At 48.5% G+C, this 18,745-nt stretch overlaps 4 protein-coding genes across 4 annotated transcripts; 2 read left to right on the top strand and 2 right to left on the bottom strand.

Moving 5' to 3' along the window:
- Window positions 1-392: 392 nt before the first annotated feature.
- BKA55DRAFT_683449 (glucose-6-phosphate dehydrogenase) lies at window positions 393-6,309 on the bottom strand (the record flags this gene model as incomplete). Its single annotated transcript, XM_046198508.1, has 8 exons — window positions 393-1,785; window positions 1,842-3,028; window positions 3,081-3,654; window positions 4,594-4,705; window positions 4,755-5,694; window positions 5,746-6,090; window positions 6,146-6,166; window positions 6,241-6,309. 8 exons carry the CDS (start codon window positions 6,307-6,309, stop codon window positions 393-395), a joined length of 4,641 nt encoding a protein of 1,546 aa, XP_046057155.1.
- Window positions 6,310-9,477: 3,168 nt separating this feature from the next.
- Window positions 9,478-9,897, top strand: BKA55DRAFT_498499 (ribosomal protein L35A; the record flags this gene model as incomplete). Its single annotated transcript, XM_046186557.1, has 3 exons — window positions 9,478-9,581; window positions 9,639-9,739; window positions 9,800-9,897. Coding segments are annotated over 3 exons (303 nt in total), but the record flags the coding sequence as incomplete, so codon positions are not given.
- A 5,678-nt stretch (window positions 9,898-15,575) lies between these two features.
- On the top strand, window positions 15,576-16,930 carry BKA55DRAFT_588828 (uncharacterized protein; the record flags this gene model as incomplete). Its single annotated transcript, XM_046194843.1, has 4 exons — window positions 15,576-15,870; window positions 15,935-16,018; window positions 16,071-16,187; window positions 16,239-16,930. 4 exons carry the CDS (start codon window positions 15,576-15,578, stop codon window positions 16,928-16,930), a joined length of 1,188 nt encoding a protein of 395 aa, XP_046057153.1.
- Window positions 16,931-17,482: 552 nt separating this feature from the next.
- On the bottom strand, window positions 17,483-18,133 carry BKA55DRAFT_44549 (uncharacterized protein). Its single transcript, XM_046186061.1, has 3 exons — window positions 17,960-18,133; window positions 17,770-17,858; window positions 17,483-17,717 (listed from the first exon to the last, which is right to left on the bottom strand). Exons 1-3 carry the CDS (start codon window positions 18,052-18,054, stop codon window positions 17,590-17,592), a joined length of 312 nt encoding a protein of 103 aa, XP_046057152.1. The 5' UTR covers window positions 18,055-18,133; the 3' UTR covers window positions 17,483-17,589.
- Window positions 18,134-18,745: the final 612 nt, after the last annotated feature.

Below are 18,745 nucleotides of genomic sequence, written 5' to 3'. Positions count from 1 at the left end.
TGGGGCCAGCTGATGAGCAGGTAAGGCTTTTCAGCTGGCATATGTGCAGCTAGGTTCAGGCTGCAATTGAGGCAGCTAACTATGATGATTTGACTTAATGAAGCTTTGCCGGCTGTAGGGGCAATAAATGTTTAAACTATATTAGACTCTGGAGATGCTTGGATATACCTTTCGAGGCTAACTTGCAAACTTAAAAAAAAAAAAAAAAAAAAAAAATAGTGGTATTCCGTGTTCATAGAGGTATCATTAAGTTATCACAAAAACACACTCATCCGCTTTGTTTAAACCCCCCATTTCGCCGCTCGTCTAATGATAATAATAATAAAAAAAGCCCCTCCAACTCCATGGTTGATGGAAATTAAGCTCGTCGTAATATGTCCAGATCACTTGTTTTACTCCAAGACGACCACCTCCGAGTTGTTTTGGAAAGTCGAGCCAGCCAGTGGCCGGATAGCTTCGTCGATAGCAAGAAGAAGACCGATGATACCATGCTCTGGTCGGCCCGCTGCTCCAGTGACAAGACCGCTCCAATCATCCCCCTTTCCATCCCAAACGGGCTTGAGTGCTGCAGAGAAGTCATCGTTTGGCGAAGGCCAGCCGCTGGAGCGAGTCTTCCGCTCGATATGCCACCATGGTTCGCCTCGACGCTGCTTGATCTGGCCGAGGAATGTGATGCTGTGCTGGACCGGTTGGTTTCCAGGGCCAGTTCCGGCGAGGATGTACTGAAATGACATCTCATCCGTTGAATTCATTATAAACTTGAATCGCCCCTGACGACGGGCTTCGATATCTGACCATGCCTCCCTGATCTTCTTGAAAGCTTCCATGGTTGGTAGGGACAGGGGGAGCCAGTCCATAAGAGCCCCAATACCATTGGCACCATTGACGAGCTTTTGCATCAAATCAGTGACTGGAAGATGAGGATTAGTCTCCTGCACCTGAATGTCAATATCATTGTTGGAGAGATTCAGTGCCACTCTCCAGAGACGCGAAGCCTCAGTGTTGTCGACCGTCTGTAATGTTGGAGGTCCATAAGAGAAAGTCACCTCCTTCAAGCTCACTGACTCGGCCTTGATAAAGCCTCTGGCCTTATCCAATGATTCGAAGAAGCTGACGAACCGATCCACGGCTTTGACCCGAGCCTTCAGGTTCTCCAAGATAGATTGTCCGATTTTTGAACGCATTCGTAAGCAAAACTCGCCCGATCGCGCATTCCAAGAGACATCGCGACCAACCATGTGGCCCTTGAGCATGGTGAATTTCGCAGGTTTGCGAACCTTGATGATAGCATCGGAAATACACATAAAAGAGACATCCGAAATGGGGCCATCTGCACCAGAGGCATCTTTGTCTACAGGCTCAACCCCCTTGAACCTGATTGAGACAATGTCGTTCGCCCACGGTTGCCTAGTTGAAATGCCCGACGTGGAAGCAGTTGGCACGACTGGTCCAAGCCTGGAAGTCTCTGTACCAGCGCTGGACTCATTTGCAGCCTTTGCATTATCCTTCTCTGCGCTGTCAAAGACCATAGATGGGAAGATATCTGAGAGAGAGATTTCGAGAGTTGGAAGTCGGACCTGCTGAGGAAGAGACCAGTTTCTTGTGTCTTGCAGTAGGAACTTGATGTTATGCCGATAAAGCTCGTGTTGGTCCACTGCCTGAGCAATCATGCCAGTCGCGAACAGGGTCAGGTTATTCCAGAACTCATCTTCAAGGTGAGGATAGCCCCTATTGAGAGGAAGCTTTGATGACAAGCGAGTGGACTGTCCATTTGCATTTCGGCTGCTATCAAACATGTTAGTGCATTACAAACACGACTGTTGATACTTAATCCAACTTACACGTCAACAAGCCACCAAACATCCCCGCTCGGACTTAACATGACCATAACAAACCAGTTTGGGTCCCAGCCAGTTCTGTGGAGCCAAATAGTTTTGGTCCATTCGCGGGTATTGGTCAAAGATCGCAACTCGTCCTTACTCAGGGGGCTCTTCTTAATATTCCAGCCTGTCGTGCTTCCGCGGCGAATAAGTTCATCTTCCATAACTCCACATCTCACATTCTCCAAGCATGTCGCGCCATCATCCGCCGGATTCTTTCCGTTATTTAATAAATGCTCATGTTGAATAGTGAACTTCGAATGAGGCTTAACAGCGAAAACCCCGGTTGTTGGCTCGACAAGTAAGGATGCACTGTCTTTGTAACCGACCTGCATACTTAAAGATGAAGTCGCGGGATCATCGTGAGAAATGTTCAAAATCATAACAGCATCGCGATTTTGAAAACGAGGGAAGGATTGCAATCTGCTATGTATGCTGCCCAGAAGGAATTCAATATGACGACCGATAACCGTCTTTAGAAGGGTCTCGGCTGATAAGTTGTCGGCATCGAAAGAGATATTCGCGTCCTTCACCTCCTTGTTGTCTCGATACCATTTCGCTATCAAGTGACTTGACGACTTCGGGTCAGGTTGCCCATTTGGTTTCCGGCCGCTGTTGGCGGCGATCAATATCCAGCTCTTCGGGCTACCAAGCTGTGCGCGCGAAGTCCAATATTGAATTGCCAAAGCTCGGTTGAGTGGCTCGACCTTGAGTGTTCCCGTCCAAGAGCCTCTGCTGAGTTGACTTGCTTGCCTCTTGAGCTCGTTGAGCTTATGGGTGAGGACCAGTTCGTGTAGGAATTGATAACAGCCTAAGAGTCCGTCTTTGCTTAGGATATCGTTCACTTGCCCCTCTAGATAATTCTTTAGACCGTCAGGAATCGATGATGCTGCTGGCTCGAAAGCGAACCGGAAGTCGATGAACCAAAACTGCTTCTCGAAATCTTCGTCTGCGATTGTGAGATCGACCTCGAATTCTCCCGCAACTTTAAATGTTACTCGGCCGGAATCGATTTCATAGTTTCTGAAGTGATATGGGATCTTGTCGAAATCTTCGAGGTTAAGTCGCAATGATAGTTGAGTGTCGAGATCGCTGATCCACTGAATCTGTTCCTGTCGTGTTAAGGGAGGCGGTTCGATGTAGGAGAGCTAGTAGCAAAGTCAGCTTGATCGCCATCGTCTCGCGATGCGCAAAACCTACATCAGGCATCCAGGCTGCCTCTCCAGTTGACAATACTTGAAGGGCTGTTTTCAGGTCAGGACTTGGCATTCTCGCAAATGTCAAATCCCTCTTGACGTGACCCATAACATCAAGGGCCCCGGAAAACAAGACCTCTTGCCCTTGAAGGTGAAATCTCAGGTCAATAAGCTTGCTAACCATATCGGCCTTTCGACTCCATTCTGTAATGACAAGCGCTTTAACCCATTTTCGATGCTCCCTCATGGCAAAGTTCAATATCGATGTCTTCTTGGCGATATTTTCGCCAGATCCGTCTTCAACGTCGCTGTTCGGTGCCGTCGAGTTTCCGTTCATGGCGGCAGCAGGCAAAGGCATCTTTGCCAATGCGGCAATCTGATCTTGGAGCGCATTGTGTGTCGATTGCGCGAGTCGCGTAAGAACCTTAGAGAGTGGTATGTAGCCCTGAGTGATGTGGACTATTTCGCCGGCAGGATCGCTCATCCTGGAGGGAGTAGGTGGTTGGTTGTAGTTGTTGATATCAGGGCGAGGTGGATGGCGAGGAGTCTTCAGAGGCGCTGGGGTAACGAATGAAGACCTGCCAGGTCATGTGAGAAGGTGCGCGCACGAATCATACATAAGGCGATAGAGTTTGGCGCCCTAAATTCTATTTTTTTTTTGCGTGAAGGATTGTCTGTGTATGAGATGTTGTTTCGTCGGCTGAATCGTTTGTTCACTTTTGGAGGAGTCTTGATTGCTGCTTCGTTTGGCCGAGCGCTCGACACGCCCAGTCATGTGATAGGCCAGGCACAAGTCAGCACAAAGACTTGGGGGCAAAGTATGAATTGCATAACCTGTTATGCACAGATTCATTAAATTTCTATCATCAGGAGGGAAATAAAGAGCGTTTCTATAGTAAGGTAGGGTTTGAGCTTGGTTTATTCAGCACATATAGTATGTTTTTTTTTTTTTTTTTTTTTATCTTTAAATACCTTGATTATGAGACATACGTCGATATTAACGCGCCTATGTAATATCCATGATGTCTTTATGCAAGCCTACCGTGTCTTTCAACCCTTTGTCCTCTTGACATCTGTGGCGTCCACGGCCCAGAACCACAGCCTGTTAAAGAACTGGTAAAGGTAGGGCATAATGATTCTTGGTAGCATGGCTATGCATTCATATCTATCCAAACTGGGAGTGATCAATTCAAGGTTGAAATTGAAATCTTCATCTGATTGAGCGATTCATAAGCCATGAGCCAATCCCCCAACGTGAACGAATCTAAAAAGTTCCCAGAAGCAAGTGCCCATCATTATGTCGCAAAAGTGACGACAACAGTTTCCATCGTTTTTTTATATAGAGCAAATCATTCATTGGTGTTTTGTTGCCTCGTCAGGCTTGGATATCATAGTCCGAAATCGGTCGTGACTCTCATTGTAGATGAGGCGTTATTAGCTACGAGAAGAATCAGCAAACGGTTTCTTTGTTTCGTCGCACCCAGACTAGCCTACAGGATGCAAGTTATTAAACTTACAACTTGTTAGGAGCAGCAGCATTGGTTGTTGGCCACTGGTAGCCAGCAGCGTCGCTGAACTTGTAACCGTAGGAGGAGGTGAAGTCGTCCAGAACAGCAGGACCACGAGAGCCTATCAGCAATGTAAGTAAAACTCAACATGCCTCACAAGAGAAACATACCGTAAGGGTACTCCATGGGAATAATCTCCTTGTTGTCATCAAGGTAGTGGAGAAGAGGGGTGAAGATGCGCCAGCTGGCGTCAAGCTCATCGTCGCGAACAAAGTTGGACTGGTCGCCCTTCAAGCAGTCAAGTACAAGCGATTCATATGCCTCAGGGATCTTGAGGTCGGAAAATCGTCGTCGATAGGTGAGATCCAGCTCAGTAACAACAGTTTGCATGCTGAGACCAGGCAACTTGGAGTTCATCTTGATATAGACACTCTCATTGGGCTGAATGCGCATAACAAGCTCGTTTCGGGGAATGTCCTTAAAGATACCCGATGTGACGTCCTTGAACTGGATTCGAATCTCGGTCTTCTGTTCATTGAGAGCCTTTCCGGCCTTCATAATGAAAGGCACACCATCCCAGCGCTCGTTCTTGATGTAAGCAACAAGGGCACAGAAAGTAGGGCATCGCGAGTCCTTGGGGACAGTGTCGTCCTCACGGTAGGCGGGCTTACTACCGTCAAGAGACTTGCCGTACTGACCAATGATGACGTTCTTGGGCTCAATGGCTGGAATGGCACGGAGAACGCGAACCTTCTCATCGCGGATGTCCTCGGCGTTGAATGAGATGGGGCGCTCCATAGCCAGGAGAGTAAGGACCTGGAGGAGATGGTTCTGCATGACATCGCGAACGATACCGAACTCGTCGAAGTAGCCTCCGCGACCCTCGGTACCGAAGGGCTCCTTGAAGGTGATCTGAACGTTGTCGATGTGGTGTCGGTTCCATGTGGCGCCGAGGAAAGAGTTGCCAAATCTAAGAATCAGAATGTTCTTGACCATCTCCTTGCCAAGGTAGTGGTCAATTCGGAACAGCTCTTGCTCATTCCAGTCAGGCTCGAGCGACTTTTGAAGCTCTCGAGAACTGGCAAGGTCCTTGCCGAAGGGCTTCTCGACCTACGGGGATTGTTAGCCAACCGTTATCATGATGAGGGGATTTTCACCCACAATAACACGCGCAACGCCGTTCTTGGGGTAGCAAATCTTCTTCAGGTGCTGTGAAACAATGGTGAAGACACTGGGGGGCAACGCCATGTAGAAAAGACGGTGGTTCTCGGGGCGGCCTTGCTCAACCTCCTGGAGGTGCTGCTCCAGACCCTGGAAAGACTCATCCTTGTCGTACTGACCCGAGACGTAGGTGCAGAGCTGGGTGAACTCCTCGAGTTGCTGCTCAGTCTCCTTTGTGGGTGTCTTTATGTATGACTTGATGCGTCGAATGTATTCATCGTGGTCCATCTTGGTGCGGGCATATCCGACAATCTTGACATCCTTGGGCAGGAACTGGTTTCGATACTGAGGACACGTTAGTCGAGAGCAAGGCGCTTCGTCGATGAGATAAGTCACTTACAAGACCGAAAAGTGCAGGGTACTATCACGCAGCAAAATCAAATATGTTAGCACAAGCACATTGGTATGTGAGGGGCAATCGGGGGAGCTCCCCACCGTCTTCTTTTTCGCCAGATCACCAGAAGCGCCGAGCACGACGATTGTCGTGTTCTGCTTGAGCTCCATGCATCTAGAATAGAAATTATATCAGTAAGGAGGATTCTTTTATGTGTGGTGTTCAGAGATTGAGGCGCGAGAAGACGCGATCGCATCGCAAACCGCTCAGCACAAGCATGATAGCTTGCAGCGAGAGCGCAAAGTCATGGTGGGGGTTTTGGAAGTTGATGTGAGGGAGCACCTACGGATCCATTGTTGAGGTTCAAGAATATGGACTAGGGAACGAGAGGCAACACAGAAGAGAATGAGGATGAGCTGTACAAGACAAATGGGAGAGTGGAGGAAGTATGAGAGAGATCTGGAAAATGGAAATGGAAACGGAAAAGGTGACGAGGTTTTGGGGCCTGGCCAGGAAGGTTTTATGACGACGAGAGCGTCCAATGCCCGCCGTAGACCTGAGCACAGCAGCTGGGGAGCTAAGGTAACAATCCAAACCCATCCACTTTCATCGATAGGTAGGTGGGATCCCTGCGTGAGCGATGGGGCTATGATGCAGTCCGGGTCCCTAAAATCCAGAAGTGAAAGTCCCTAAAAAAGAGTGGGTGGATAAAAAAGTGTAGGTCCGTCCACTAAGTTACTTGACATGGAGGTAATCACCTAACAAAGTCTTGACTGGATCCAGTAATCAGGAAGCCATGATGATGAACCATGAATTGGTTATAGTCATGAATGTTTGCTGTTACGCGTTGTCATTGCGAGGGCATCAGTCAGACGCATAGGTACCTGACTGGTATTGTAGCTGGCTGTTCGTCTTGCGTAGCACAGATGTACCAACGGCGATTCTATCTCCGACTCATCACAATCTATTTACTTCTATTTTGCCTAAATTTTACCTACCTATCTACACTTATGGGGTCCTGTTAAACTGACACTGATTCCATTCTTCTTTCCCGGGCCAATTGCTTCAGACGCAAGCGGTCGAATCGTTTTCGTGCTTTCGGGGCCATGCTACGCAACTGAATGTCTGACTGGATCTGTCGCGGACTTGACGTATGGTGGTGTTTCCACACGCTTCAACCCAGCAACCTTTCGTGTTTTTTTTCTCTCAACAATACGTTACCAACATTCATAAGTATCAGCTCTTCCCTCCCCTAACTTGTCCTTCTGTGATTCATGACCAGGCCCGCATCAACTCAATGGCAAACGTTGATAGGACACACAGACTTGTCCATTGCACAGTTTGGTTTGTGCCGTGAGCATGACGAAGCATGATGCTTCTCCAACTAAACAATCCGACTTCTTTGTCAGCTTCTCCGGCTTGCCCGGGCATCGATCCCTCACCGAGTCCTGTCTGTCCTGGCTTCGGCGGCGGTGGCGGTCCCTGGATTGCCTAACCAGCGAGCTGCCCAGCCCAGCGCAATTCTATTCTGCCGCTCCCCCAACAAGGACACACCAAGGCCCACCGAGCCTAAGTACAATCTGATTATCAAGACATTGGGGTGTCGGTGTTGTTCCCGTCTTTCACACACGGAGCGTCGTCCGTTACATGATGCCACTGCCGATTCCGGAAAGCGTAACAAGCATTCTCATGTTGCTAATCTTGGTGTACATGAGTAACGCTCACTAATAAAAGATGACGCTCAGATAAAGACCCCCAACTGAATCTCGTAATCCGGCGGCAAGCACGCATACCAGAATCCGGCCTTACGGCGCAACCGCGGTGTCTCAAGATCTTCTCCATAGTTGTTAGTGATGGAAGTCTGTGACATGGAGCGCTTCGACTTGCCAGACAAGGTCCACTGCAGACCCCTGGTCCCAGATATGTATCACCTCGACTGACTCCAAGGTCAGCAAGCACCGAGAAACAATTTAGTTGATAAACTCCGATCATCAGATAGCCGGCCAAGAATCCGAATCTATTTTCTTGCACTCCTCGCCGTGAAGGGTCAATGGGTTGATCAATCGCATGCTCGGCCATTTAGATAAGGTGTTGACAATAAATTATAGACCAAAGACAATATGGTTCAAGAGCCTAGGAGCGCAAGAAGTAGTTATTGTAAAGACGTTAACATGCCAATGACATTACTTCCTCCTCTTCACTTAGCATAAAATCAGAAAGAACTCACATGTACAAAAAGGTGAGCTTAATCAATATCTTTGATGAGCTCATCTTGACCTGCCTTGCTCGGACACCAAATTCCGAACCACTTCGCTGCCAGGATCCACGAGCACCTGCTCTGGCCCCTCTCTCCCCGGTGTCGGCTTCAACTAAACCCCAAACCTTCACCAAGAAACCATTGGGGCGGAAAAGGTGAATGCCAGGAAGATTCCATGCGACTGCTGATGAAGGAGTCCGGTTAATCAAGGTAGTCAGCTGCCCTGAGGGAATTTATGACATGGTACTTGAAATTTATTCTACCCAGCCATGACAGTCAATGTTGTTGAGTTTCTCCAGTCAACGTGCCAATTGAGAGAGTTTGAGACAGCCTCAAAAGTTGGTTGATATCCAGGTATAAGCTGGACCAGCATTGCCACTAGGTACCTCTACGCTCATATGGCCAATCTACACAAGAATGGTGATGAGAGTACTGGCACCACTTTCACCGGTTAAAGTATTGTAGGACAAAAATGATCTCTAGATACAATTGCTTCAGATTCATGTTCATCATCCAGAATCAGCCCAGATTTAACCTAACAGCTAAAGGACCAGTAGACCAAAATCACGAGTGCACTAGCCACAACAGCCACTGTTGTCCGCCGCGATTGTCTCAGCACGTGACTCTAGGGTTGACCAGGGAAAGTGCGATTGGCGCATCTTCCCCACTCCACAGATCAATCACCAAACACGCACCTCACCAACGCGAAGGTCTTTCGTTCAAACAATCAGCTATCTACTAACCGCAGGTTGTTTGAGAGGACGGAAGTCATACCACAGTCAAGATGCCTTCAGAAGCCGGTCACCGACGTGAGTTTATCCTGTCCGCCAGAGAAGCGACGAGCGCACCAACTCGGCTCGACTCGCAAATTTGGAAATTTGAATATCGGTGAATCTGAGCTAACTTTGCCTATAGTATACGTCAAGTGAGTAACACCTCCCGTCAGCCAGCCTGGTACGCATGCGATATGAGAAAGCTGTACTTGCCTCGACAAGTGCGCACTCTTCAAATTTTCGACATCGATATTCCGCGAAGCCAGGGCACGAACACAACGAGCGATAGAACTTTGGACTGACGATGATGGTTTAGGGGACGTCACCTGAGCTACCAGCGCTCTCGTCACACCACCCGCCCTGCTACCAGCCTGATCAAGATTGAGGGTGTTGATGACACCAACGCCGCCAAGTACGTCAACATGAGAGGAATGTTCCCAGTCGGTCTGGATACTGACATTCATGATAGCTTCTATCTCGGCAAGAAGGTTGCTTTCGTCTACCGGGGTCAGAAGGAGATCCGCGGTACCAAGATCCGCGTGATCTGGGGCAAGGTCACCCGACCACACGGTAAATAATATTCGACCCGTTGAACGACGACATGAACAATCATCTAACGTATCTCTGCAGGAAACTCCGGCGTCGTCCGCGCCAAGTTCACCTCTCCCCTTCCCACCAAGTCTTTCGGTGCTTCCGTTCGTGTCATGCTGTACCCTTCGTCGATATAAAAAAAGGGCTTCGGGCTGGAGTTGGTAGTGAGGGCGGTTCTCATTTGGCTGCATTGGTCGAGGCAAGGATAAAACATATTGCCTTGCTTTGAGGCATTGAATTCAAAAAGACGTCAAATCCCAACCCCCGAAAAGGCTCTGCACACCTGAGCACCTTCGTCTTGATGATATAACTTCATTCCCCTTTCATGAAACGGTTGGCGGAACTCGATCTCGCCCAGGGCAGTCCACTGGGAGGGGCTTCAGCGATGGAATACTTTTTGGTGGTTGGGATTCGGGACCGGTGTTCGGCTACGGTCGTGAATAGGGTACAAGCGAATCATTGATGAATGCCAGGTCCAGGGCCTCTATTACGGCAGTACACAGCGTCCCTGAAAGCTGGATTGTGATTTGACACGTGCGGGGAAGTTTTGAGCCATGGTCGGCGTCTTATGATGAATCGGAAATTGCTTTTGAAACAACACTTCACAACAACCTCTGATGGCTCAACTCGTCCCCCATTAACGGCTACACAGACTCGGATACCTACGTCGGGTTGCCTCTATGTGTTCTATGCAATGTGAAACGCTGCCATGTTGTCGCGTAATATGCCATAGCTTTGTGAACGCATTCCACCTGCCTGTTGCTTCCACCCACCTACCAATTCTGGCCACATTGCGTATCTGGTTGAACCAGCAGAGACCACGATCCAGATACTCCCGTCATGTGTGGCTCGGCCAATGTACTGTAGATTAACTAAGGGGCACAACTCACCATTATCACACAGCATCGGTCATGCTCAAGCGAGGTATATCACCACTGATAGATAACCCCAATTCCATGTCAAACTCGAGAAGCGTTGGACATGTCATATTAGGAGGAGGCGAATACAACTACGATGTCCTTGGTCAACGATGTCAAGTTGAATATTTTATATTTAAGACCAGTATTCATATCATCCGGCAACATATAGGGAACCTCGCTTGTGGACAAGGAGAGCCGTTCGACCAGTCTTGACGTAGAGACTGCAAGGGGAAGTCGTAGGTCCCAATGAGAACCAGACTTACGAAACCTGTATACTCACATTTCAACTCATTCTAAAGTCTCATTCCAGTATTTTGAAGTCGGACATTTGGCAACATCATCGTGAGTAGGGTTTACCATTCAGATGATTGAGGTTTGAATGCCATGTTCGGGAAAAGAAAAAGTATTTTGCTATCATAATGTCAACCCAAGTATCAATATCAAGGGCCTGATCCAGCAGTTTCACAGCTTGAGATAATGCATATACGAAATGCAATAGCTGTGATATCAATATTGACCAGTCATTCGCCACGGCGATATCCCTCAGGGGAGGTCCAATTACCTTCCAGTTAAACATCCATTGGCGTCTAGGATATTGACGGCGGTCGGATTAACCTGTGTAAGTTTAAGCCCAACACTGCTCATATTATAAACTCGGGATGAAGGTTTCCTCGGGAATCAAGTGGCCAGGACGAAACCGTTGCCGTTGAAACGGGAAGGGCTGAATAGAAAGCACCCATAGTTGATGGAGAATATTCCGAGTGTATAGAGACTGTCGAGGGGTCATAGACTGCCATTCATACAACTACCGCTACTGCTTCGTCCATGGACGGCGTTTTTTGGCCGTTCCAACCTCGAAAAGGGTAGTTGTGGTTGGGCTGGCTAGCAAGCTCCCTTGTCAAAATCGGATGCATGATAACTGCAGCTTCAGTCACTCGGGCTATGCTATCTGGGTTCGGAGGCAAGCCAAGCAAAGCCGGAGCCGGAACCAGAACTCAGTATCATCAAGTAACAAAAAGGATCGGTTGGACTGCATGGATAACGGCGCATCATGCATTGTGTTGCAGCCCAGCCGGAAAAGCCGGCCAACTATAGGAATTGTGTATGGCCAATACAGGTATTGTGAGTTTAAGGCATTGTGTTCAACGGCAAATGTCTCGGAACACAAAATCAAGGTTCAATTCCCAACCCTCCTTGATAGCAAGTGTGTTTCACTGGGAGGAGATGGGGGATAAATAGGGCAGAGCAGAATAGAATCGCGTCTATGTTCCAATATCAGCTCTACTATCGTCAGGTCTTGAGATCTGTCCGCGACCTGCGAGCGCGATAAGCCACAACCTATGAGAAGCCGCCACCCTATTTTAGCCTAGATTAAAAATTCACATCGATCGTCTCAACTTGGTTTTTTGTTTTAGTGGCTATTTTGCAGACCATATCTTGAAACTTGTCCCATTTGGTAGAACCACCAATTCCATGTCACAGGATGGGCAATTCGACAACGAGATTAAATGCCATACAAAGGCAGTCCAGGCACTTGCCTCCAGGCCCCCCTCAAAATCTATCGACTGGGGTGTCATATCCTGGGGGTTGGAGTGATTAAAGAGTCCGGTAAGTGCCTGACTGAACAAACCAACCAGACAGCAAATCTACAGTATCAACAACTCATGGAGGGTAGGGTCTGTCATCTTCGTAGCCAAGAAACTAAACGAGCTTGGATCTTGTGCCTTATTCGCCGGAGCTTGCATAAAGACTGACAGCAAGTTTTTCACAAAAATGGCGTTTGTGCAGCGTCCAAGCCGAGTTGGACAAAGGGCCGATCAGAAGGAAACAATCGAGATTCGAAATAGGAACCCTAAATGTGGCTGAGCTTGCACCCGACATAAGTAAGTATCAGTACCGCACCGTACCGTGTCATGAAGGATCTATGTTGAAGAGACAACACCAGAGATGGTGTGTGGGAGCCACTAACACGAGATAAAACAGGGGCGAGACAACCATCGACAACGTCAAGATGACCTGGGAATTACTGAGAGAGGCCTATAACAGGCGCTGATTAGTTGCGAGGGCTCCATTCTCAACCTAATCCAGCTCCCCAGCCTCCCCTGCCTTTCAAGAGCCTGTACTGTCGACAGACCACCTTTTGCTAACTCTAGGTACTTAGTGTTTCCCTTAGTTGTTGTGCATTGCACGTTGGCTCGCACCACATGCTACAGCTCAATTCAGCTCACACAGCGTGAGACAAAAATGCATCTGATCCGGTATTCATGCACAAACACGGAGCCTCAGAAGTCAAGACGTGGCATGACATCAATAGCACCATTCGGATGCCCATCATGGTTCTTGGCTTTAGTCGGTCGAGACCAACTTCTACAAATATAATGTACTACTAACATTAGAATATGTACTCCGCACAGAGTGGGATATCTGACGGGATGGTGCCGTCCATTGGAGGAGCCATTGAGTTTACTGGCTTAGCTTAGGCTTACGACGATTACAGTGAAAACCATAAAAGTCAACATTCATCAGCTACACAGGGTGGTAACTGAATTATTAGCCTCGAATCAGCATTCAAGGTACTGAACTTTGGTGCAGGCGGTTGCAACTCTGCAGCTATCTTTCTCCCTCATTGGGCCACAAAGCTCCCGTATCCTCGTAAATGGCAAGCAACAGATGCAGATGCAGATGTACTGTAGAGAGAGCCCGTCTACATGTCGTGGCTGTCACTGCAGCAGCCGGGGAGGAAGGGGAAACGACGCGTCATGACCTGATGATCTGGTGTGTCTCGATACTCTCCGAGTATGGCCTAGGGCTGGCCTCTCTAGGCTCTCGTCTTCAAAGGTGCTGCTTGAGATCTGATACAAACAGTTTCGGCAGTCGTAGAGGCTCTATGTTGTAATGTTGAAGTTGTACGCGTATGCAATCGCCTCCAAATGGCCCTAGTCTGTGTAAGAATTGTTCATCTATACCAATATCGGTGTGGTGTTGAGCACCAAATCGTTCCTTTGGTTGGTTTTCATAATGGAGTCGGCGAATACGGAAGCTACGACGAAGCCGATTCCTACCAACTTAAACACGAACACATCCCATCCCGACCGATGGGAAGGTGCCCTACTATCAGACCTTAATAGAAGCATATCACCTCACTTAAAAAACGTCTTGGCCTCTACGTCGTTCCCCATCATTCTTCCTAAAAAGCGCCCTCACTCACTTCAAGCAAAGATCTCGCATTCTCACTCTCGCTTCCTCCACCTGCCCTTTGTTTGTCTTTCGTTTACTGGTTTTGCGCTGAAGCTATCATCGTTTCTCCGTTTCATCGATTCAAACCCATCTACGGGGGGTGCGGATCGCTATTCAATAACCTATCGAGAACCTAGACATCTCACCTGTGCATTCCCGAGTAATCGATCAACGAGCAGGATCCTGCTAATAAACCAACGCTTCCTCCTACGACTATTACACACCGGCCATCCCCAGGTTTCCAACAAACTGCGTCTGGCTTCGCCATATTGACTCGATAACCAATCGAATCCCCAGGCTTGCTGAAATAACGACCTTCGTTACCCCCGGCCGTTGAGAAGTCTCCAACTCCGTTCCGTCACCTTTTTAGTGACTCGACAACACGCGAGGCCCACTATCGACTGGACCCCTGTCCATCAAAAACGAGCACTTTTGAGAGTCTCAGCAGCAAGCCACTCCGGACGATTCTTCCGAGCAGTTTCAACGTGGCACGGCTTAATTCCCCTGAACTTGACGCCAGCCGACACTAGAAATTTCTAATTAATAGTGACGTCAAGAAAGCAAAGGGGAAAAAAACAACCAAACGAGTAATCGCTCAGGCCAAACGCAAGCACTTACGAGGCACTGGACGTGTTCGAAGATCCCTCCTCCGACTGATACCCCAACAAAGTGATAAAAAAAGATCAATCAAAGACGAAAGGGGACAAGCCTCATACTCAGGAACTGCCAAAGAAACAACAAGCAGACCAAAAAAGCGGCAGTCACTTTACGAAGATCAGCCCCCAGCACGCCGATCCCACATCATTATCACGCAGCCACAGGCATTAGCATCAAAACGCACCCGGCGCCGCTTTAGCTCACTTTGAACACAGCCTGATAAAGAAAACAGAGATTCGCTTTCCCACATCCCGGTCAAATTTGTTGGACTGTTTCACGGCCGGTGACAAGGGCAAGAACTCAGTGCCTCTTTCTGCATCATATCGTTCGCTTGCGCTATTGTCTGGTTGTTCACAATTAAAGTACCAATCTAGGCCAAGGCAACAGCGCCAACGAATGATTACATCGTCCCGCGTACGGAGTTAGACACCCGCAGCCACCGGCGACACATCTCACCTCTCACCTCACTTTGGCGTGCAGAGTACGATACCATCGCCTTGTCTTAGCCACTCGTTCTTTATAAATCCTGTCGTACCTGGCCTTCTCTTGCAGTGCAGGCGCCAGCCCACGAGCCAACCCCACCCATTCCTATTTACTGGGACATTGTCTGATACGATACGTACTCCCAAACTCCGACACAACCGGGCCACACTATTGCTCGAAAGCCCCAGCCTCTCGTCACCAGCCTCTACACCAGGAGACCAGCGACTCTTAATAAATCTCCACTCCCAATATATCCATCCAAGGATCCACGACAATTCCTGCTCTTCCTTGCTAGTAGCCGTTTGGTCTGGTTTTGGTCTTTTCTCCCCGATAGCGTTGCTCCTTGCAATCTCCAGTTTCTTATCCACAATCCCCATCGCATCGGTCGATTGCCTGCAACTCTCCACCCGCCTTATCACACTGAGACTCTAATCGCCAAGAGCCAGGGCCTTCCTGAGATCCATTGCGGCCCAGCACCACGTCTAATAAAGCAGTCGTCCCCCCCAAGCGCCGCGACCATGGCGACCTCCACCGAACAGTATCGCCAATATCCACCGCCGCCGTCGAATTATCCGGCGCAGGATCAGCAGCAACAGAACTATCAGCAGCAGCAATATCAACAGACTGCCCCTGTCTCGCCGCGCAAGGGTTCGCAGAATCCGCCTGCCCACAGCCGAACCTTCAGCTTTCATTCTCAAAAGTCGCATAAGAGCTCTGGCAGCAAGGACTTGCAAGAAACCCACGCCGAGAAGGAAGCGAAGCGTTTACATAGCAAAGCGGACCCCACATTAGCTATAAGCGAAGCAGAGCCATGTATGTCATGACATCTCCTGAGTCTACAGCAGGAAGTTCAGATCACTTACTAACACTACAACAGCTGCCATCGCTGCCATGATGACCGAGTCGAGTTTTGCTCCTCTGCGGTCCATGCAACATAAAGATGCCTTCGGAAACTCTATCGGTGCGTAGTTCTGCTTGCATGCACAATATGACACCACTGACAACTCATGTAGCGGATCCCGACAAATCGAACCCGACTCGAAACAGATGGGAGCGCCCATTAGACACTATCCGTAGTTTCGAGGCTGCAATCGACGGTGGTTACTCACGCAAGTCTCTCTACCGAGCGGGTAAGTTGGATGTCGAGCATCAGATACGGTCAACTTACTGACACTGCACAGAAACGGATTCACAGGCCAACTGGAATAGGCGGAATAGTTCTTACAACAGCCAGCCTCGCTTCCCTCGCGACAATTACTACAACAATCGCCCCGTTTCCTTCAAACCGGAGAATCAATTTGAGAATGGGTCTACCCGAAGCAACTACTTTGATGGGCAAGCTTATAGCAATGGCTTTGGCACTGGTCCATCTCGGCAACGGATGTCTAGAATGCAGTCTGAGCCACAGTACCAGAACGGCCACGATCAGAATATCTATCCTCTCCCCCACAAGGACCGATCATACGAGACGGTGACTTCTGCTGCGGGTAGTGGCAACTCAGATCATGCAGGCTATCAGACAGACCCTACGAGCAGCGACAACAGCTCAATCGATCGGACGATGCCGGCTAAGCGCCGCGAACCATTCAATGAGTATGCGTCCGGCTCATATCAGCCTCAACAACCATACCAGTCACGCCCTTGGCCAGCATCTGGTTCTGGTGTGAACAATGAAGGGCAACCTCAAGTACCACCACCTTCTCATTCACAACCTCCTACCACGCAGGCGCAGGCCCCAATTCCACCTCAGAAACAGAAGAATACCCTTTTGAGGAGGACATCAACGCAACAGTCAACACAGCAACCTCAGCAAGCAACCAGCGGGGACAAGCGCAAGAGTTGGTTTTCTCGTAGGTTCAGTAAAAACTCTTGAAAAGCCAACGGTTCAGTAATGACTATCAACGTTTGAAACGCACACGAAACAAACCTTATTATGCAACTACTTTCATTTGTCGATACCCGTTTTCTTTGATATTCAACGTCGAATGGCACAATCGAACAGTACTTGACAGCGCCTGTTCCATCCGACAGATTTTGCGATGGACCCCCAGAGTATGCTGCCACACCTTGTGCTTCGTCTCACTTCTAGGGCAGAGCGGCAGGTACTGTTTCACTTGGGTCAAATTGGTTTACAGTTGTGACGATACGGTTTATTTCCCCCCCATGGACTAAGGCGAAGCATTTGAGTTTTATTACGGAATAGTACATTAGCAAACGAAACTGTACGAGGCGTTGGCAGGTTAGGCTTTGTGTGGCCAACACTTTGAGGATATCCTGGAGAAGCAGAGCAGAAGATGGATCTACCACCACGATCATCATTAATTATACTCACACCCGAGACGTACATAGCATATACACGTGGCTGTAGAGGTCACCAGACATGATGGTCCGCCCAAGTTGGCGAGGCAAGGTCATGAAGGTGACGTGAGAAAATAATTGAGACGGATGCCCCTGAGGCTATTCTTGTGCCGGATAGAAAGTTATTGAAGAGTGAATTAACTTGATATAGCGACCGTGATGTCAGATGTGTGTCTACTTGTCCTTCTTGCTCTCTGGCTTTTGTTTGTCCGACTGGTCCTCTTTCATAGCTACAATAATGTATCCCACAAGGACGACATTGGCCAAGACAGCAGCCAAGCCACCAGCAAGAGAAGAGTTTCCTGTTTGTTCTTAGTCTCGATGATGACACGTAGGGGTGAAGAGATGTACCACTAAAGATGGCATTGACACTGAGGAAATAGGAACCGATGGGGACCACAATCATGGCAAAGGTGAATGCTAGAAGCTTATAGATGACTTGGCTGTCAAATAATGTCAGTTTGGTTCGATGCGATGTAGTGTATAAGATAAGATAGGTGGCAATCATGGCAGTTTGAATAAGGTAGATAGATAGGAAACTTACCTAGGAACAGCAGGAGCAGTACTAGAGTTTTCATCAATGGGATCATCCTTATCAAGGAAGGTCTTTTCAGTAGCAACAATGCGTCGAGTAGCCATTTTGAACTGTACAAGAGGTGGGTGAAGCTCAGTATCTTCTTGTATGGTAATTGTAGTCGAGTTGATGAGGATACCCAGTTGAGCTACGAAGGCTGGAGTTGGGTCCCACTTGCACGTGCAACCAAGCTTGAGGATAAGAAGCACTTAGCACTAGATGATCAACACGCGCAATCGGATAGAAAACGTGAATTCTTTGTTCCCATAATGGAGTGAAGAATGATAAAGAAAGCCAGGACCCATGCAACTACCAATGCGATCAGATTATCTTGTTTTCCTTCCCTGATTGATTCAATTGAGTGCTTACGATCTTCCTTTCATCGTATGTATCTAATACTGACGCGAAGCTAGAGTCTCACGTGACTTCGTGATGCAGTTTATGCGGGTCGCGTTAAAGATTTGAGGGCACTTCACAAAAATCTCCACCTTCACTCGCTCACTTCACGCCCCTCCAGGATTTGGATTGGGATCCCCTTGACACTGACAAGCACCACCATCTCTCACTCTCAGACTTTAAACCGCGTTTTCTTAATTTCTTCTCCTTTTCTATTAAGCATTCTCCTTAATGACACCTGTCTGCCACTTTCATCCAGTGCTCCGTTTTCTGTTGGCCGAACGATAAGAAGGACAGAGAAGAACAGACCAAACGCTCAATCCGTTCATTTGCAGTGACTGCCCCCGCCCTGGACGATCC

This window comes from Fusarium redolens (assembly GCF_020744475.1).
Source record: "Fusarium redolens strain MPI-CAGE-AT-0023 chromosome Unknown BKA55scaffold_1, whole genome shotgun sequence".
In the NCBI taxonomy this organism is placed as follows: domain Eukaryota; kingdom Fungi; phylum Ascomycota; class Sordariomycetes; order Hypocreales; family Nectriaceae; genus Fusarium; species Fusarium redolens.
This window is presented reverse-complemented; position numbering and strand designations above follow the sequence as displayed.

Coding starts and splice junctions, on each gene's coding strand:
- BKA55DRAFT_44549 (XM_046186061.1), bottom strand. CDS start 18,054: ATGGCTACTCGACGCATTGTTGCTACTGAAAAGACCTTCCTTGATAAG. Junction 17,859..17,959: donor ACTGCTCCTGCTGTTCCTAG/GTAAGTTTCCTA, acceptor ATTATTTGACAG/CCAAGTCATCTATAAGCTTC. Junction 17,718..17,769: donor CAGTGTCAATGCCATCTTTA/GTGGTACATCTC, acceptor AAGAACAAACAG/GAAACTCTTCTCTTGCTGGT.